The sequence below is a fragment of the Peromyscus californicus genome, unplaced genomic scaffold (assembly GCF_007827085.1).
Source record: "Peromyscus californicus insignis strain IS unplaced genomic scaffold, ASM782708v3 Scaffold_10__1_contigs__length_136768540, whole genome shotgun sequence".
In the NCBI taxonomy this organism is placed as follows: Eukaryota; Metazoa; Chordata; class Mammalia; order Rodentia; family Cricetidae; genus Peromyscus; species Peromyscus californicus.
Window position 1 is genome coordinate 37,503,868 of NW_026294391.1, and position 21,686 is coordinate 37,525,553.

Here is a 21,686-nt window from a genome sequence, read left to right on the forward strand (position 1 = left end):
CAGCAGAAAATGATTTGGTTCAACATAGCTTGCAGGACAAGAAGCATGGAAGTATCAGGTACTGATTAGGATCAAAAATTAGGATCTGTAAAACCAATAGCACTAAACAAATAAATAGGTAGATAAATAAATAGATAAATAAATAAATAAATAAATAAATAAATAAATAGAGCTTAACTCTATTTCAGAGTGAGATAAAACCAACAATACCAGCTGGGCGGTGGTGGCGCACGCCTTTAATCCCAGCACTCTGGAGGCAGAGCCAGGCGGATCTCTGTGAGTTCAAGGCCAACCTGGGCTACCAAGTGAGTTCCAGGAAAGGCGCAAAGCTACACAGAGAAACCCTGTCTCGAAAAAACAAAAAACAAAAAACAAACAAACAAAAAAAAAAACAACAATACCAGATAGATAGATAGATGATGGATGGATGGATGGATGGATGGATGGATGGATGGATGGATAGATAGATAGATAGATAGATAGATAGATAGATAGATAGATAAAGCAAGCTTAACTCTGTTCCAGGGTGAGATTCAGGGAAGCATGTCATGATCTCTTCACACTATGGGATCTAGCCTCTTAGAAATGACCATTGAAATGGGCAGGCCCATGTTCTAACATAACTGATTCACGAAACTTAAGGTAACCTTTGTCCAACCTTTTGCTGAACACAAAATTAACTGAGAGTGGCTTGATTGGCTACATACAACAAAGAAAGCTATCAATACAGAATTTGTCTAGAGAGTCACTAAATAATATAACAACAATCAAAGCCACAGTTAACCTTGCAGTGATTTGATTTTCAGCATTTCAAAGAAAGTATGCTTTTTACGATGCCAAGTTTTCACCAGAAAATTATTTTACAACAAAAGAAACAGTAAAATGTGGCCAACACACCAGAAAGGTACATAATAGAAAATTTCTAGGGAGAAATTCAAATGCTAGACTTACCAAACAATTATGGTAAGTCAACTATTATAAATATGCTGAAAGAACTGGAAAAAATGTCTGAAGAATAAAAGGAAATGTGATAGCAATGCCTCATAAAAAGGATAATATCAAGTATTGAAGTTATTAAAGAAATAAATAATCTAGATAGTACAGCATTTTAAAGATTCACTAAATAGAGCTCAATAGCAGATATGAACTGATACAAGAAATAATCAAGAGGGGCTGGAGAGATGGCTTAGTGGTAAAGAGCATTGATTGCTCTTCCAGAGGTCTTGAGTTCAATTCCCAGTAACCACATGGTGGCTCACAACCATCTGTAATGGGGTCAGATTCCTTATTCTGGTGTGTGTGTGTGTGTGTGTGTGTGTGTGTGTGTGTGTGTGTGTGTGTGTATATATGAATAAATAAATCTTTTTTTAAAAAAAGAAATAATCAATGAACTTGAAGACAAGATATTTGAGAATACCCAGAATAAGAGGGATGGTTAAAAATTAAGCAAAAGAGTCTCAAAGCCTCTAGGTACATCATAAAGTATCGAAAACGAGCAGATACAGTTCTGAGTGAAACTATTGATGGCATGAGGATGGCTATATCAAGGACTCCAATTCCTCAGGTGATGAGAATGCCAAATCCTTCCTCAAGTCAGACTCAGGAACGGTAAACTTTCCCCTAGTCCAAGTACAAGTGTTTACAAGTGACTGACTAGCACATGCAGGAACTATCAACCACAGTTTTTTCCTATAGAATGACTACAACTTGAAACTTCTGTGCCATACTGCTCTACCATAGAGACCTACTGAGATAAGCCAAACCTATCTTTTCATTAGTAAACAATAAATCCATCTCCTAAACTCGGATGTATGAAATAAACATGCTGAGTTTCTGGGCTACTAATATTGATTCTCCATCAGAGTGCACGGCATTCTTGATCCCAACTTTTTTATATGTATGTCTGTGTGTCTGTCCTTTGTTCATTCCCTCCCTCCGTGGGTAGGTCAAGTCAACACCAAATTTGTGCAGGTCACAGTAATAAACATAGTACCAATGAATAAAAAGAGGTTCCAAAAACAGTTAAGGGAGAAAAGAAAAGAATATTTGTAAAAATGTAATAAATGATACATTTATAAACTTCATGAAAAATATTTGTCTGTATATCAATAAAGCTCAACAAAACTCATATCAGATGACAGACACAGAGTCAAACTGTCAAAATCACCAGGCAGTGGCAGCACACACTTTTAATCCCAGCTATGGGTGCCTGCAGCAGGTAAATCTCTGTGAGTTCGAGGCCAGCCTGGCCTACAGAGCAAGCTCCAGGACAGCCAGAGCTATACAGAGAAACTCTGTCTCATAAAAAAAAAAAGAGAGAGAAAAGAAAATCTTGAAATCATTAAGACTATTGGAGACGGGGAAGCAGGGGGAAAAGATTACCTTACTGAAAAAAAAATTAGAAACTCAAAATCTTATAACTAGCAAAAACTCCCAGTCAAAACTAAAGTATAAATGAAGATCTTTCCAAATAAACATCAAAGGGGAGACTGTATTGCAAATAAAGTTCTTTTAGGAAAGTACTAAAGGGAATCCTTCCATTGAAACAAAAGGACAGTTGACAATTATAAAAGTAATTTGGACAAACCAACTAAGAACAGAAGTAAAGGAAATTATGCGCATGCACACACACACACACATACACAGAACTGTTTTTTTTTTTTTTTTTTTTTTTTTGGTTTTTCGAGACAGGGTTTCTCTGTGTAGTTTTGCGCCTTTCCTGGAACTCACTTTGTAGACCAGGCTGGCCTCGAAATCACATAGATTCTCCTGCCTCTGCCTCCCGAGTGCTGGGATTAAAGGCGTGCGCCACCACCGCCCGGCCAGAACTGTGTTTTTAATTGCAGTGTTTTCTTATTTATTTGGTTTATAAAATCTGGAAAAAGGAAAGAAGTCAGCAAGAAGGGTCAGAGAACTAGGGAGAGCAATGGGGGAAGGTAATGAACTAGAACAAAGTATTAGTACACACATACACATACATACACACACACACACACACACACACACACACACACACACACACACACACGAAGATGCAATGATGACAGCCATTATACCTAGTATGATAACCTCAAACACTAATAAAAATCAATGAATAAAAAAACATAACAATGACTATTCAAGAACATGATAGGCTTCTACCAAAGAAACATAGTTTGGATTACAACAGCCTAAATATAAGATAGGACAGTTATATTGAAGCAATGTTTTTTGCACAGCATTAAAATAAAGCCAGTGTTAGTTTGAACTATGCTCTGGTAAGTGAAGTTGTTAAATATACCCCGCCAAAGAAACCATTAAAACATTAAATAACAAATACAGATAGAAAAAACAGAGAAACAAATTAATTTAACAAAATAGCTGTTTAAAAATAGAGATATTTAAAAACACTGAATTACCAAAAATAAGAAAATAGCAGATGCATACCCTACATTAGTAGTAGCTTTATTAAATGCAAATGGATTTTTTAACATTTCCCTGACAACTTAAAGTATAGATGACCAATTTCATCATATATTTATATGTATGCAATATATATAAATGATTAAATCAAGCTAATTAACTTATCCGTAATTTTTATGGCAATGGCATTTAAATATTAGTTTCTAAGCAATTTTGCATAACATAGCACATTAAGCTTAGTCACCATATTGTAGTAACAGATCTTCTTAATTTATTCATTCTCTCTCACTGGAACTTTATACCCTTTAACCAAGATCCCATGTTTTTTGCTAAGGAAATCTCAAGTCTGTACTTTGCTTTAATTAGTTAAGTATACTTTTCCTGACCAAATATGCTAGTTTGCATTCCAGATCTAATTGAGATCATTAAAGAGGTCATGGCCTGTCTTTGTATCTGGCTCCTTTCTCTTAGCATATTACCCAAGCTCATCCATAACGTTGCAAATATCAGGATTTCCTGTTTGAACGCTAAATAGTATTCTATTTCAAATATAAATATGTATGTATTGCTTTTCTGTAAAGAAAACTAAATCAACTTGTTTAAAAGATACATTAACCACTCTTTTGATTACAGAATAACTAAGGAATGAGTGGTTTATAGGATGAACCTAAATATCTATCATTAAGTGAATAGATAATCGTAAATTGACTAAAAGGCACAAATTGGGGCATTCTTCCCTTGTGGACCCTCATGCTTTTGTGATTTATCACTTTTGCTTTATAAATCTATGCTCATTCTGCTAAGAAAAAAATCACAAATTGGTATAGCAGATAAAAGCTAAAAGTCTATACATTTCCTGCAAGAGAAACGTTATACAAACAAAGCAAATATTAGTTGAAAATAATGGATATGGAAGAGTCAAAACCAAAACATTTCTAGATAAACAAATACATTTCAAGTCCCCTTATGAACATGCATCCATCATCCTTTACTAGACCAATAAAGGGCAGTAGTCTTTCTGTGGGAGTGGAGATTGAGTGCTGAGGGGCAGGGGCCTTGTGAGTTTTATAGGACAGAAAACAGAATTTCTGGGGGTGGAAGTGTTAGCTATTTTGTGGCGCTCTTACCCTCCGAGGAAATGTCACGAAACACGACAGAATCCGCTAACAAGAGTTTTATTAAGATGAAAGGGACAGACGAGTGCCCAGGCCTGTGGAAAAGACACGTGTGTAGAGAAGAAGAAGAAGAGGGAGCCGGGAATATGGCGCCAGCTTATAAAGGCTGTGTGGCGTACATGCGTACACAGGTCGACGTAACTACTCCACGCCTGCGCAGATCACATGGTTGCGTTGTGCGCTCTTACGCAACCATGCAAAGTCACGGATCCTGGTCACGCAAGACACCTTGATCCGGAAATGGCTATTTTGACCTGGAACTGGCTAGGCGGAAGTGTCCAGGTCCGCCGGGCATGTACAAACACGCCCAACCGTGGGGGCGTGTTGTGAACCCATCAGGAAGAGTCAATTTACTTATCTGTTGGAAGGTCAATGAATAACCTAAAAGCATCAGGTGAGCTGAGAAACTGGACAGGAACATTGGTACACTGATTATATCTGAAGGCAGTTAGAAACCAGGAAGCTCCTAACAAGAAGGACAACATACTCCATTGGTATTTACAACTCCACTCCATTGGTATTTACAACGTTTGAGATTACAGGGGAACAGATCTGAAGATAGAATCATACACCCTAAAAGTTCCCTTTTCTGTCCTATAAAATACCCTCAAGCCCCCTGTGGTGAAGATATATCTATCTATCTATCTATCTATCTATCTATCTATCTATCTATCTATACATATAAAATCTAGTGGAAAGGGTTACCATAGTACATCAAAGTATGGATTCATTTTGCTTTTTTTTTTTTGTTGTTTGTTTTTTGTTTTTTTCGAGACAGGGTTTCTCTGTGTAGCTTTGCGCCTTTTCCTGGAACTCACTTGGTAGCCCAGGCTGGCCTCGAATTCACAGAGATCTGCCTGGCTCTGCCTCCCGAGTGCTGGGATTAAAGGCATGCGCCACCACCGCCCGGCTCATTTTGCTTTTAATATCTAAATAGCAATATAATGAATCTTAATGGAGGAGAAACCTATTACCACTTAATAAAGACAAATTATTTGACAAAACACATCTGATTTTCATAAAGAAAGGGGAACTTCTAAGATTAGAATGGCAGTCCAACAAACCATAGAATTCCAAGCCCTGACTTAGGTCACAAACGTATGTGGGGTCCTAACTCAGGATGTGGGGGGAGGACACAAATATTTGGCAACAATAAAAAGCTTTTGAATATGCAAAGAATAAAAAGTAAATGAAAGTTAAAAGTGTAATTAAGCTGAGATTTTTCTTGTAGCACTAGTCTGTGTTACAGCAGAAACCTTCACCAGAGCCTTGCTTCTGAATGTACAGAATGTACAAAATGCACTTTGCACTGTGTGTGCACCATGCGACATAACAACAATGGATAGTGCCTGAAACACATGGGCTCAGATTTGACCACTGTATGCTTCAAGTTGCACTTTTTTTACTGCACCCACAAGTTTTTCTGTGTTATTATAGAAAATGAAGACTTTTGATATTCTTCTGCCATCATTCCTCAGCATACAAGCATTAAATTTATACACATAGTTTACATTCCTAGGGCCACATAAAATCAGCTCAAGCAAAAACAGTAAAGAATGCTTAAAAAGTTCTGTTTTAGAGTTCCTAGAAAAGAGTTGTCAGACTGGCTAGCCACAATTAAAATAGCTCCTGAAACATGGGAGCTGGCCTGGTTCTAACAAGAATGTCTTAGGGTCCACAGTTTTTGTTTTGTTTTGTTTTTCCCCAACACAACAAGTTGCAAACTAGGTAACTATTACCTGTTTCAAATTTCAAATTTTGACTAAATCTGGAAGGTATTGCTCATGTGATTGTTCCATAAAAACCTTCTTGAATGGAAATAAAACGCTTGTTGAGTTTAGATAACACTACATTACAGATGCTGTTTAACATTCTACACTCTTCTTAAGCTATACCTGTTTCTGTATATGTCTTATAAGTCCTTAACAAAATAAAACTGTTTTAGAAGCAATAACTGTATTTCATACTGCACTTGAACATTATTTGCTTTCACTGGCACAATGCAGACCCTTAACAAAGAATTATAGATTCTCTATAACTGGATTTATAACTAATTCTAGGCCACATATGAGACATACTTCACAAACACTAGTAGATCAAATGTGGTTCTTAGTCCTCTGTATAATATTTTGGAAGGAAAAAAATAGCTGAAGTGCTATGGAAGGAAGGCAAAGAATAAGCTAACTTACCTGGATACAACCTTCATCAATTTTGCCCCGTTCTGGATCCATTTTAAAGTGTGCAGTTTTTTGAAAACGGTACATCACAGGAAGTGATATGGAATGATTTCTTACAATGCATAGAATATCCGAATGTTCACCCATGGAACAAGGTGCAAAAGTAAGTACTTTTCCTGGATCAAACTGTAAGATGACAGGAAGTCCAGAGCCTGTCAAAGCTAATTCTACTTTTTGAAGTTGATTACCTGGAAAAGCAATAATACCTATTGAACACAGTGAGGAGTGTTTGGAGAATCAAAAATATATTTGCTTACCCCACATAGTATTACTTTTAAAAAAACATGATGGGAAATAAGGAGCTCATTCAATCTTCAGCAAAACCACTGACTGCCTTCTCCATGCTACACATAATTTTGAGTCTTGAGGACACAGCTATGAATAAAGGAAAAGCTGCTCTGATGCATCTACAATCTAGAGATGTAATAGTGACAGTAACTACATTTCCAACTCTCACAGAGGGTAGAAGCTACATGTAAAGACAAAGAGTGAGACATAACACAAAGTCTTGGGGATACTGTTTTAGGTAGAGATATTCAAACAGGCCATTTTTATTTATACATCAACATTTGGGCAAACATTCAAAATAAATGAAACATCCATAAAAAGTGTATTCCAAGCTGAAAGAACAAAGTCAAGTGCTATGAAATAGGCACTTGCTTCTCACATTCAAAAAGCCATAAGGGACCAGCTATGGTTGTTTCAGGAGAATTGTACAAACATGGTCAGGAACAGTGAAGGTTATAGATACATGCTTGAGTATAGAGTAAATAATCTTTGCCCATATATTGGATAGAAGACAGGACAATCAACAAATGCTAAATTATGACACTAATGTTTTCCTTCCTGTGTTTTATTTGTTTGTTCATATATCCTTTAGTGCATGTGTGAGCAACTGAAAGGACAGAATTGCCATTTCTGGAGATTAATGAAGACTGAAGAAGAGAGCTAGTTATAGAAAATAAACTAGGAATTCTTTTGAAATTTTTCTAGTTAGCTCTAATTGACAACTTGAAACAGCCTAGGGTCATCCAAGGAATTGTCCAGATTAAGTTGGCTGTGGGCATTTCAGTGGGGCTTCTCTTAATTATTTATTGATGCAGGATGATCCAGTTCACTGTAGGCAGCATCATCCTGAGGCAGTAGTTCTGGGCTAGATAAGAAACCTAGTTTAGCATGAGCCAGTGCCTAGTGGATAATCTAGTGGACATATCTAGTAGATCATTCAATGTATTTACATCCTTTATGTAAAGATGAAATTGGAAAGAATGGAGACTTGAATGAAAGGTGTGTGGCATGGAGATTGTTAGAATCTGAATGAATTTCAAAATTCAGCAAAATACCAAAACATCATAACCCACTGGGGTGAGTGAGTAATATGAAAGTTAAAGAGATTAGTTTTTCCTCTTCAATCATTATGGGAAATGGGCCAAAGGTTATACACATATGAAAAAGAATGATTATTAAATCATACATGATGGAATAACACACACTTGGAAAGCACATAAAATTTAGGGTTGAGACATTCGGTATAAGAAAGGAACTATGGATTGTGTGACAAGCCAAGATTCCTCCATCTTGTCTCTGCTGTAGACATCTAAGGTCTGACTCAGAGCTGATTCCCTGCTTACACACACTCCTATGGGAATGTCCCTTAGAAAACTACTTAACTCTGTCCCAGGGACTTGTGGTCAAGATGCCCCAGCTAACTGTCAATTTCTGCATCTGTTAAACAGCTTGCTTGCTTCTACTTTCCCCTGCAACTGTCAATCAGGATGTAGTTTTTGCCTTTAAAGCCTCCATGTAGAAAACAGTCAGGGCTGCTCTGTGAGAAATGTTTCTCTCCAGGCAGTCTCCAGCCAACTTAGAGTCTCCAATTTGGACTCCGTTTTTATGGAGTGGTCCTTGGGGTCTTTGACCCACAACAGATTGTACTCTCTACTTGGATGATAGAACAGTTTTATGAAGAGAAATGTAACTAGAACCCAAGAAAAGAATGTATTTTTCGTACTGGTGTTCACACTGGTCAATTCTAGGCTATAAATCAGCTGTAAGATAAATATGGAATAACCATCTCTAACTATTAGAAGCTCTCTGTTCCCCCAGATCCAATCCCCAATCTCTGCAGCAGAACACCCTTTGCAGCCTTCCATGCCCCTCTGCTCCCACCTCCTGTGGATTCCACAGATCTACCCCTTCCAACCTGCCTCCCTCCACTTGTTGCTTTTTCCCAGCCCCCAACTCCTGCAGACACCCCCTGCTAACCAACAAGTATGCCAGAAAACCAGGTAGGCTGCACACACACAGACCTCTTCTCTCTCTGTTCCCCCGGATCCAATCACCCAGACTCATCCCAAGCTCTGGAGCAGAATGCCCATGGCAGCCTTGCCTTTCCTCACCCACACCTCCTGTGGACCCCACAGATCTTCCCATTCTAACCTTCCTACCCACTTGTTGCTTTGTCCCAGACCACAACCAGAGGAGGCACCCCCTGCTAACCCAAGGTCTGCTCCTCCCAGAGCAACACATAAGCTGAATGCAGTCCCACATGTCCCCTAGTGCTCCTGAGATCCAATGTCCCCAGTCTGATCCCTAACTTTATAGCAGGAAAGACAGTACAATCTTCCTTTCCTAACTGACACGATCCCCAAGGGATCACAAAGATCTTCTCTTCCAACTTTTATTCCTCCAACTCATCTCAGTAATAAAGGGGTCGGAATTTGTCTCCACCTTAGACATGGAACAATCCCCCATTGTAAATAATGACCTAAGCCTGAGCACAGGAAGTCCCCCAGCCACGTTTGGCCAATCAGCTAAACAGTTTCAAACCTGGCCTTATAAGGCAGAGACCCAAAGTTACAGGATACAGCTGTTACTGACCATACATGACTAAAAGACCTTCAATGGATATGACTGCCATTAGCCCCGTCCAATCAACATGTGTCCCATGTAACTGTTCCTGACTGCCTAATTAGAAAGGAGATACTTAGAATTCCCCAAGTCCCCTTTAAAAGGGCCTGCGCACCTTTGTCTGGGTCATCATCACCATTTTGTGTGGATGATCAACCCCTGCAAGCTGGCCTTTCCTGCAGAATAAATGCTTTTTGTGTTTGCATACTATTTGAGCCTGGGGTGTTCCTTCAGTGATTCTCAGACCCTTACAGTAGCCCAGCCTCCAACACCAGCAGGCATTCACTGGGAACACACCAGCTGAGCAAGACAGAAAAACAAGCAACACACAGCCATCACGCTCTCTAAAAATCCAGAGACAAAACAGAAAAGAAGGAACAAAGCACCTACGCAGTAAAGACAAACCCAGAAATCAGCAGCAGTTAACCCTATAATCACCCTAAGCCAATATGCCTAGATGCCAGCAAAACACAATCAGTACCAGCCAGGGCACTACGTCTCCACTAGAACCCACCTATCTCACCACAGCAGGCTCTGTACATTCCAACACTGCTGAAGCATAATAAAAATCTTTAAAACCAACTATATGAAGATGATAAAGGTCTTTAAAGAAGAAATGAACAAATCCCTTAAAGAAATCCAAGAAAACACAAACAGATGAAGGAAATGATTAAAACTGTTCAAGAACTGAAAATGAAACTAGAAGCAATAAAGAAAACCCAATGAAGGAATTCTGGAAATGAAAAATTTAGGAATTTGAATAGGAATTACAAGAGGCTAGCTTCACCAACAGAATACAAGAAATGGAAGAGAGAATCTCAGACATTTAAGATTTGACAGAAAAAAACATGGATACGTCGGTTAGAGAAAATGTTAATCTAAAAAATTCCTGACAAAAAACATCCAAGAAATCTGGGACACTGGAAAAAAAACAAACGTAAGAATAATGGTTACAGAAAAAAAGTAAGAAACCCAGCTTAAAAGCTCAGAAAAAGTTTTCAACAAAATCATAGAGGAAATTTTTCCTAATGTGAAGAAGGAGATGCCTATAAAGATTCAAAAAGCATACAGAACACTAAATAGATTGGCCCAGAAAAGAAAGTCCCCTTACCACATAATAATCAAAAGGATAAACATACAGAACAAAGAAATACTATTAAAAGCATCAAGGGAAAAAGAACTAGTAGCATAAAAAGGAGACTATTAGAATAGCATCTACCTTCTAAAAGTGGAGACTATAATAGCCAGAAGGGCCTGGACAGATTTGCTGCAGACTCTCTGACAGTGGTTCTCAACCCTCCTAATGCTACAACCCTTTATTACAGTTTCTCATGTTGTGGTGATCCCAAAAAATAAAACTGTTTTCATTGCCATTTCATAACTGCAATTTTGCTCTTGTTATGAATTGTAATGTAAATACCCTGTTTTCCAATGGTCTTAGGTAATCCCTGTGAAAGGGTCATTCAATGCACGATGGGCTGCAACCCACAGTCAGAGAGCCACTACTCTAAGAGACCACAGATGCCAGGTCAGACTATTACACCCTGTTGTGGAACATTAAAGATGTGTTACATTCATTTATGCTGTCGAATATTTGTTTAATGATGCAAAGATCTGTTGCATTCTTTTATGCTGCAATTGTTTAACTCTGTAAAACTGTGTTACTTTGCCTGCCTAAAACACCCGATTGGTCTAATAAAGAGCTGAATGGCCAATATGTAGGCAGAAGAGAAATAAGCAGAGCAGAGAGAATAAATAGGAGGAGAAATATAGGCTTGAAAAAAGAGAGGAGGGAGGAGCAAGAATAGGAGAAGGAGAGGAGGACACCAGGGGCCAGCCACCCAGCCACAAAGCCAGCCATGGAATAAGAAGGAAAGAAAGATATATAGAATAATGAAAGGTAAAAAAGCCCCGAGGCAAAAGGTAGTTAAAGAGAAATGGGATAATTTAAGTTAGAAAAGCTGGCTAGAAACAAGCCAAGCTAAGGCTGGGCTTTCATAAGTAAGAATAAGTCACAGTGTATTTATCTGGGAGCTGTGTAGCAGACCCCCAAAACAGTTTTTAAAAAATCTACAATACTCAGCAAAACTTTCAATCACCATAGATGGAGAAAAATAACATATCCCATGACAAAGCCAAATTTAAACAATATCTATCTATAAACCCAGTTCTACAGAAGATGCTAAAACAACAGCTCTCAAACTGTGGGTCTCAACCCCTTTGGGGGTAGAACAAATTCTCACAGGGGTTGAATATCAGGTATCCTGCATATTAAATATTTTACAATATATAACAGTAGCAAAATTACAGTTATGAAGTAACAACAAAAATAATTTTATGGTTGGAGGTCACCACAACATGAGAAACTGTATTAAAGGGTGGCAGCATTAGGGAGGTCCAGAACCACTGTGCTGGAAGAAAAACACCAATCTAAAGTGGCTAACACACCCATGAAAACACAGGAAATAAATAATCTCAGAGAGAGAGAGAGAGAGAGAGAGAGAGAGAGAGAGAGAGAGAGAGAGAGAGAGAAATGAGAAAAACACCAAAAACAACAACAATGAAAGAACAGGGATCAACAATCAATCTCTCAATATCAATGATCTCAATTGTCTAATAAAAAGACACAGACAAACAGAACAGGTTAGAAAACAAGATCCCTCCTTCTGCTGCATCCACGACACATACCTCAACATCAAGGACAGACATCAGTTCAGGGTAATGGATTAGAAAAAGACAACTCCAAACAAAAGGACTAAGACCCAAGCAGCTGTAGCCACTTTAATACATAACAAAATAGACATAAACCAAAATTAATCAAAAGAGATAGGGAAGGACACTATATACTCATCAAAGGAAAACAAAAAAACCTCCACGATGACATTTCAATTCTTAAAATATATTCCCCAAACACAAGGGTACCCAAGTTTGTAAAAGAAAGAATACCACAGCTTAAATCATACAGTGACCCTCACACACTGATAGTAGGAGACTTCAAAACCTAACACTCCCCAAAGGATAGGTAATCCAGACAAACACTAAACAGAGAAATAGTAGAGGTGACAATGTTATAAACCAAATTGACCCAACAAATATCTATAGAAAAATTCACCCAAACACAAAATAATATACATTGACCACATATTTGGACACAAAGCGAATCCCAAAAAATACAAGAACATTGAAATAACTCCCTGCATTCTATCATACCACCACAGGTAGCTGGTTATCAACAACAACAGAAAGAACAGAAAGCCGACAAACTCATGGAAACTGAACGACTATCTACTGAATAAAAAAATGGGTCAAGACAGAAATAAAGAAAATAAAGACATTCTAGAATTCAATAAAAATGAATGCACAACATACCCAAACTTATGGGATACAAATGAAAGCAGTACTAAGAAGAAATTCCATAGCACAAAGTGCCTACATAAAAGAAACTGGAGAGATCTCTTATGAGCAACTAAACAGAAGACTTGAAAGCTCTAGAACAAAAAGAATTACACCTTAGAGGGGTAGACAGGAGGAAATAATCAAACTCAAGACTGAAATTAATGAAAGAGAAACGAAGAAAACAATAGAAAGAATCAATGAAACAAAGACGTATTTCTTTGAGAAAATAAACAAGATAGACAAATGTTTATCCAAACTAACTAGAAGAGAATATCGAAGACAGAAAGAAAATATCTAACAAGAGAATAAAAAAGAATATCTAACAAGATTAGAAAGGAAAAGAGGAACATGACAATAGACACCCAGGAAATCCAGGGAATCATAAGGACATACTTTAAAAACCTGTCACTCCATCAAACTGCAAATTAAAAAAAGTCTGTCACTCCATCAAACTGGAAAATCTAAAAGAAATGGATAATTTTTCTTCATTGGTTCCACTTACCAAAGTTAAATCAAGATCAAATAAACATTTTACATAGATCAATAACCCCTAAGGAAGTGGAAGCAGTCAATAAATTCTCCCAACCAAAAAGAGGCCAGGGCCAAATGGTTTCAGTGCACAATTCTACCAGACTTTCAAAGATAAGCTATTGACAATCCTCCTCAAATTGTTCCACAGAATAGAAACAGAAGGAGCATTGCCAAATTCATTTTATGAAGCCAGAGTTACCGTAATAGCCAAACCACATAAACACTCAACAAAGAAAGAGAATTACAGACCAATTTCCCTTATGAACATATGAACATAGATGCAAAAATACTCAATAAAAACACTTGTAAACTGAATCCAAGCACACATCAAAAAGAACAACCACCATGATCAAGGAGGCTTCATCCCAGATGCAGGGATGGTTAATATATGAAAATCAATCACTGTAATCCACCATATAATCAAACTTTAAGAAAAAAAATGACCTATCATTAGTTGCAAAAGGGACTTAAAAAAATCTAAGCCTCTTCATGACATATGTCCTTGAGAGATCAGTGATACAAAGGACATACCTAAACATAATAAAGGCCATTTACAGTGAGCTTATAGCCAACATCCAATGAAGAGAAACTAAAGCAATTCCACAAAAATCAGGATCAAGTCAAGGTTGTCGGCTCTCCATATCTATTCAATATAGTACTTGAAGTCTTAGAGCAATAAAAAAACTGAAGGAGACTGAGGGGATATAATTTGGAAAGGAAGAAGTCAAAGTATCATTATTTGCAGATAATATGATTGTATACATATGTGATCCTAAAATTCCACCAGGGAACTCCTACAGCTGATAAACACTTCTAGCAAAGCAGCTGGACACAACATTAACTCACAAAAATCCATAACCCTCCTATTTACAAACGACAAAAGGACTGAGAAATAAATCAAGGAAGCATCGCCTTTGACAACAGCCTCAAATAATATAAATATCTTAGGGAAACTAACCAAGCAAGTGGAAGACTTTTATGATAAAAATTTCAAGTCTTTGAAGAAAGAAATTGAAGATATCAGAATATGAAAAGACTTCCCATCCTCATGGATAGGTAGGATTAACATAGTAAAAATGGCCATCCTATCAAAAGTAATCTACAGATTCAATGCAATCACCAACAAAATTCTTTACAGACCTTGAAAGGGCAATTCACAACTTCATATGAAAAAATTAAAAAACCCAGGATAGCTAAAACAATCCTGAACAATAAAAGAACTGCTAGAAGTCTCAATATTCCAGATTTCAAGTTATACTACAGAGCTATGGTAATAAAAACCACAAGGAATTTGCACAAAAAAAAACAGCATCTTGATAAATGGGATCGAATTGAAGACTCAGACATAAATCCACACATATATGGACATCTGATTTTTGAAATAAAAAAAAAGCCAGACACACCTTGTAAAAAGACAACATCTTCAAAAAATGGTGCTGATCAAACTGGATGCTTGCATGCAGAAGAATGCTAATAGATCCACACTTACCACCCTGCATAAAACTCAATTTGAAGTGTACCAAGTCCTTCAAGATAAAACCAGATACACATCTACAGCTGATAGAATAGAATGTGGGAAATAGCCTTCAACTCATCGACACAGGAGACTTTCTGAACAGAACACAAATAGCCCTAGACACTATGATTAACAATTGATAAATGTAACCTCATGAAACTGAAAAGTTTCTGTAAGGCAATGGACACCATTAGACAAAGCAGCAGTCTACATTCTGGGAAAAGATATTCAGTAGAGGACTAATATTCAAAATACTCAAGAAACTAAATATCAAAAAAAGAAAGAACAACTAATCCAATTTTAAAAATGGGGTAAAGATCTAAACAGAGAATTCTCAATAGAGGAATCTCAAATGGCTGAGAAACCCTTTAAGAAAAACTCAACATCCTTAGCCATCAGGGAAATTGGCAATCAAAATTACTTTGAGATTCCAACTTAAACCTGTCAGAAAGCTAATATCAGTAACACAAGTAACAGCTCATGTAGCCACGGATGTGGAACAAGGGGAACTCTCCTCCATTGCTGGTGGAAATGCAAATTTGTATAGCCACTATGTAAATCAGTATTGCAGTTCCTCAGAAAATTGGGATTTGATCTACCTCAAGATTCAGTTATAGCACTCTAGGGCATATACACAAAGAATGCTCCATCCTACCACAAAGACACTTGCATGATCATGTTCTTTGTGGGTTTATTCATAACAGACATAAAACAACCTACATGTCCCTCAACAGAAGAACAAATAAAGAAAATGGGGTACATGTACACAGTTTACTCAAGCTATTAAAAAAATGACATCATGAAATTTTCAGGCAAATAAATGGAACTAGAAAAAAATCATCCTGAGTGAGGTAACCCAGACCAGGAAAAATAAATATGGTATGCATTATCTTCTAAGTGGATATTAGACATTAAGAAAATGATAACTAAGCTACAATCCCTAGATACAGAGAGGTTAGTTAAAGTGGAGGGGTTTAGGGAGCATGCATGTATCTTGCTAGGAAGGGGAAACAGAACAGATTTTTAGGGTAGACTTGGGTTAAGTTGGGGACAGGAGCAGGGAAATCAGGTGTGGGGGAAAACAAGTGGAAGGAGAGAGTTCATGGAGAGATGGCTGGAATTGGGGGCCATTTGGAGGGGGTGGTGTAGAAACCTAGTGTAGTAGAAACTTCCTGGAATGTATGAAGGTGATCCTAATGAGAACTCCTGGGAATGGGGCACATGGAGTCTCAACTGGCCATTTCTTGTTACCAGGTGTGGCTTCCAGTGGAGGGACTGAGTTACATTCAGTTGAGTTGTTGGCCAAAGTGGTCCCTTGAAAATTCCCAAACAACTCAGACTGTTTCTAAGACAAAGTATTGCTCTCTGAAAACTGACATCAGGGCCCCATTGCCAAGGATGGACACCAACCTGGCCATAAAATCTTGGCCTATAATCTGTTCTGCCTGAAAAATATATTAGAGCAATGGTGCCACAGAAATTGTCAATGTCTGGTTTGACTTAAGGCCCACTCCACGAGAAGGAAAAAAATACCAAACATTGCTTGGGTAACCGAGAACCAGAGACTAGATAGCCCAGAGACCTAGGGTAAAACCAACCACTGCTGGTCTAAAAAAAAAATAGAAAAAGAAAACTAATAAAATGATTCCTAATGATACTATGCTATACTCAGTGCCTTATCCAGTCATCATCAGAGAGGCTTCCTCTGGCAGTACATGGGAACAGATACAGACACTCATAGCCAGACATTTTGTAAAGAGAGTGTCTAAATGAGAGGTCTCCATTAAATCCTTCCACTCAGAAATAAGGGAAGCCCTTGGAAAAGGAGAGAAGAGGAAGCAGAAAGAATGTAAGAGCCAGAGGGGATGGAAGACACCATGAGAGCAAGGTCCTCTGAATCAACTAAGCAAGGGGCACATGAGCTCACAGAGACTGAAGCAGCAAGTATAGGGCCTTAAAAGGACTACACCAGCTCCTCTGTGTATTAAGCTTAATATTTTTATGGGATTCCTTAGTGTGATAACTAATGAGTCTGTGACTCTGGTGCCTGCTTTTAGGACTCTTTTTCCCTCCTGTTTGGTTGCTGTGTCCAATTTTGATGTGATAGTTTTTGCTTCATTTTAATATATTTTACTTTTTCATGTTTAGTTGTTATCTCTCAGAAGCCTGTTCTTTTTTAATGAGAAACAGAAAGGGAATGGATCCAGCAGGAAGAGAGGTAGGGAGGAACAGGGAGGTGTAAGGGAAGGAAAAACTCAACTCAGGAAAACTGTATTAAAAAAGAGTCTATGTTCAATAAATGGGGATAAAATTTTAAAAAGCTGCATTAACCAGAAAACTTCAAGCAAATGTTCTGTGATCAGTAAACATAGTTCATATGACAAGGCATGACATAAGTAATATCAGTAAGACATTTCTGCCATACTAGCAAGATTAACCTGTATAATAGTTTAATTAAACTTAGTAACACCATTTATCATACTAGCCTGCAAATCTTCTAGACTCTTGGCTTTCCTAAGTTACAGGGTGGATTTACATCTCCAGGGTGTAGTTCATTTCTTTCAGAGTTTCATTTGCAATCTGACTATTCATTCATCTTTGATCTAACTTACTGAAAGTGACTCAAGTACTATTACATATTTGCTTACCTCCAATCAACACAAAACTATCTGCAATTGCAAAAAAAAATGTAATGCCTCTTGTTATATGAGCTACAAAATACATGCCCTTCAAATCCTCATAGTATGTGTCCAAAGACAGTATACTCTGCTTACTAGATCTCAATTTTGTTCTTTAACTGTTACTGTATGTAACATTCTAGAAGTAAAGGTCTGGTCAAAATAGAATGGCTCATTTGTTTTATGTCAAGTCCTAAGAACAAACATTGCCATATAGAAAATAAAAATATTTGTTTTTAATTTCTCAAGTTCCAAGATCATGATGTTTATCTAAAGTCATCTAAATTCTAACCTGGAAATAATGTAAATGGTTTCAAGGTTACCTTCACATGCCACAGATGGTATATTAAAGCCATGAAAGGGTCTGCATTTTTGTTCAAATGTAAAAAGTATGCAATTTATATTTTTTCTGAAGATATTGATGCTCATTATTTTCTTTTTTATTGTTTGAAAATGTCATACATGCATATAATGAGCTTCTACCAAATTCCTTCCCATTTACTCCCCTTCAATTCCTCCCTATTCCTTCACACGTGCTGTTTTTTTTCTCTTGAAGAATTTTAACTGCTACATATTTAATGATCTTGTTCAATTCATACTTACTTTTCATGGTGTCAGAGTTATCATCTCTCAAAAATCCATCTTTACTTCCCACAGAATCAAATCTCACAAAGAGTGAATAGTCTTGCCTATGTGAAGGCCCAACATCCTTTTTAATATCAACTACTAGCCTGTAAATATCACAATTGGTTATTTTTAAAGCAGAAGTCACATATTTTTACCACTTGTCAATATAAATTACCTATCTAATCTTTAAATCTATGCAAACAGATGGAAAGGAATAAAAACACAACTGTTATTTATCCATTGCCCAAATTTACTAACAGAAGATCTCAGAGTATAAAGTTCAGGAAAAAAAATGAATGAATACAAATATTTCTAAAACAAGACTAACATAATATCCCCACTTGCCAAAACCTACATCACATGCCACAGTGTCTATAATGTATTTTTCTTCCAGACAGAATTCATTGTTAGCTAAGGACTGTGATCAGTCTCTATAGTAAGTCATATTTCCCCTAGTAGTAACTTCTGTTACACATTTATTCCCTCTAGTGAACTAAATTCATATTTTCCACCAATGAAGTCCCTAGTAGTAGACAAGCAATTAGAGAACATAATTTGATATGAGTCAGATCTTCTTAGAAAAATGTAATGGAAGAATGAAAACAATACAGTCAGGAAAAAAGGTACAGATAGATAGGTTACAACATAGGCCTGGTCACTGACTGTATTTATCTAGCTTACTTACAGATTAGCTCATCTGCCCGTGGATACTCAAATCCACAAAAATTTGATGTGTAAATATATTGGAACAAATATAGTGTGTTTAAAACTATATTTAACAAAAACTTCAAATATTCACACCTATATTTCCATGCTAGACTCTCAAACGAAGTTAAAATGCTGTCATAGGAAACAATACTTGGATTTCTTTCAAAGTATGTATGTGTGGAGGAGGCTGGAGAGATGGCTCAACAGTTAAGTGGACCCAGGCTTGGTTCCCAGCACCCACATCAGCACCCACAACAACCACCTATACAATCAGATAACATACACATATATACACATAAAATAACATAATAATCTTGTATTGTTTTACATAACCTTATAGATTTCCCAGACAAATTTCCTATACAAAAGTATCATTAAGACAATTTTTGATTACATGAGTAGGGCAATTATTGATTAGCTTTCTGCCTTAGTTTTGTTTTTGTTGACATGATAAAGCAACCAAGACAAGAAAGGTTTATTTTAGTTCACAATTTCAGGTCAAATTCCATCATAGCAAGGAAATCAAGGCAAAGATGCAAGGCAGTTTTAAATGTAAATGTAGTCCCATCATAGACACAGTACAGAAAAGAGAGAAATAAATGCATGTATGTCTAGTACTCAGTAAGCCTTTTTTATTCTTATACAACATAAGATCGTAAAACAGAAAATAGTGCTACCCGCTTTCAGAATGGGTCTTCCCTCATCGCGTAAGGCACTCTCCTATACACATGACCACAGGCCAACCTAATGTAGATAATCAATCAATGATTGAGATTCCCAGGTCATCCTAGGTTCTATCAAGTTGATAATTAAAACTAACCATCACATCCTCTTAAATAAAACACAACTCAGCACTCAAAAATCTCATATCACTAGTGACAATGTTGTAATGAAAGTACACTACACAAGACCCTCTCACAGAGGTAAATTCTTATGGATGGATAGGTTGTTTACACACAAACAGACTACAATATGATTGTACTGTTTACCATATAGTTAACATCTTCAAAAGTATTTTCAGCTTAAATAACAAAAGCAAGTAAAAAAGAACTGTAAAAATATACACTGCAAGTATTTCATTAAAGGAAACAGGTACTATTGGTTAACACTGATGGTATTCAGTCAGAAAGAATTTTGTCCAGGTAAGAACATCACTTCCTATCTGGTGGCATCTATAAAATACTACATACACATCACTATTCTTGCAGCAAGTTCTGGGCTGCACAAATCAATTTATGCAATTCAAAACAACCTAAAACTTCACCTCCACCACCCATTTCCAATAGGTCTAGGGCTTTTTTTTTTAATTTAAAAAACTATTGGTTATCATACTTAGGAATATCGGAAATCTTAAAACAAGCTAGAAATATTTAGAAATGTTAAGAAAAATCTGATTTTTGCTTTCTAAAATGTTTTACTATGACATTAAATAAGTCTGGTTTGTGTATAGTTACTATAATTTTCATTAATAATTGACATTACAATTGAATTCACTTTTGCTTACTTTGGGCTGAAGCAAAATGTAATTACAATCTTTTGATAAGGGAATAACGTCCCTTCATTGGGAATACAGGACATAAAATCAGTCATATCTATTTTCTTTATTTTGTTTAAGTAGGGGAGATTATTTAAGGCAATATCTGTCCTTTGATGAATATTTGCTCCCTGTAACATAAAATAAGACATAAAAGCATATTAGGGAAAAAGTAAACAACATATTTTAAAAGGTTAAAATAATTATTGCAATTTTAGAATGTAGAAAGTGAAGAGTATTTGCTTCTAAAGTAACAAACACCTAAATTTGACAAAAGTACATGATACAATTCAAAATTTGAGGAGAATAGAAATCTTCAGAGTAAGTCACTTATTTGCAAGAAGCACTCGTCTGGTTTAATTCAGACATGATGTACCACTTTCCCTCAATTCACTTACCAGTTCTTCTCCAACACAATCATCCTGCATTATTGCCACCCAGTTTATGGTTTCAGGGCTATTGTTAAACAGAAGTGCATGCTCAATTTTTGATGTTCCAAAGAAAACAGAACCAAATCGTATGCATTCCAATTTCCTGTCACTATTCATGTGAAACAATTCAATTATCTGTTCAACCACATGAACTTTGATGTTCAAGAACGTATCAGGAACACCTTGCAAACTCACTCTATAAAATAATAAAATGTGCACATGTGTTAGTATTTTCATTATATATTTATTTTCTCCTAATTATTTGGATAAAGTTTTGTAAAATGACATCATAACTAACTCAAGACTAAAATCAGTTCCTTTCATACACTGCTAGAGGTTATTAGGTCTTCTGATGTGCCTACATCTCTAAAGTGAAATGTATGTGTAACCAAACTTAGTCTGGACTCGAAACAATAATACTGGAGGAAAAAAAAAAACCTAATGATGTGATCCCAGAAAGCATCAATGGAACATTCATATCACTACCTCATAAACACAGGAGTTACATGATTTATAACATTTGCTCAAAAATTTCAAGACT

At 36.7% G+C, this 21,686-nt stretch overlaps 1 protein-coding gene across 1 annotated transcript in view; it reads right to left on the reverse strand.

The window, feature by feature from the left end:
• The window catches only part of Cfap47 (cilia and flagella associated protein 47), a 272,610-nt gene that overhangs the window by 244,591 nt on the left and 6,333 nt on the right, over positions 1-21,686 (reverse strand). Inside the window, exons 5-8 of the mRNA XM_052731290.1 lie at positions 21,113-21,341; positions 20,685-20,845; positions 18,449-18,576; positions 6,767-7,002 (exon numbers count right to left, since the gene is read on the reverse strand). Of these exons, the coding sequence (XP_052587250.1) occupies positions 6,767-7,002; positions 18,449-18,576; positions 20,685-20,845; positions 21,113-21,341 (754 nt within the window). The remainder of the gene's footprint in view (positions 1-6,766; positions 7,003-18,448; positions 18,577-20,684; positions 20,846-21,112; positions 21,342-21,686) is intronic.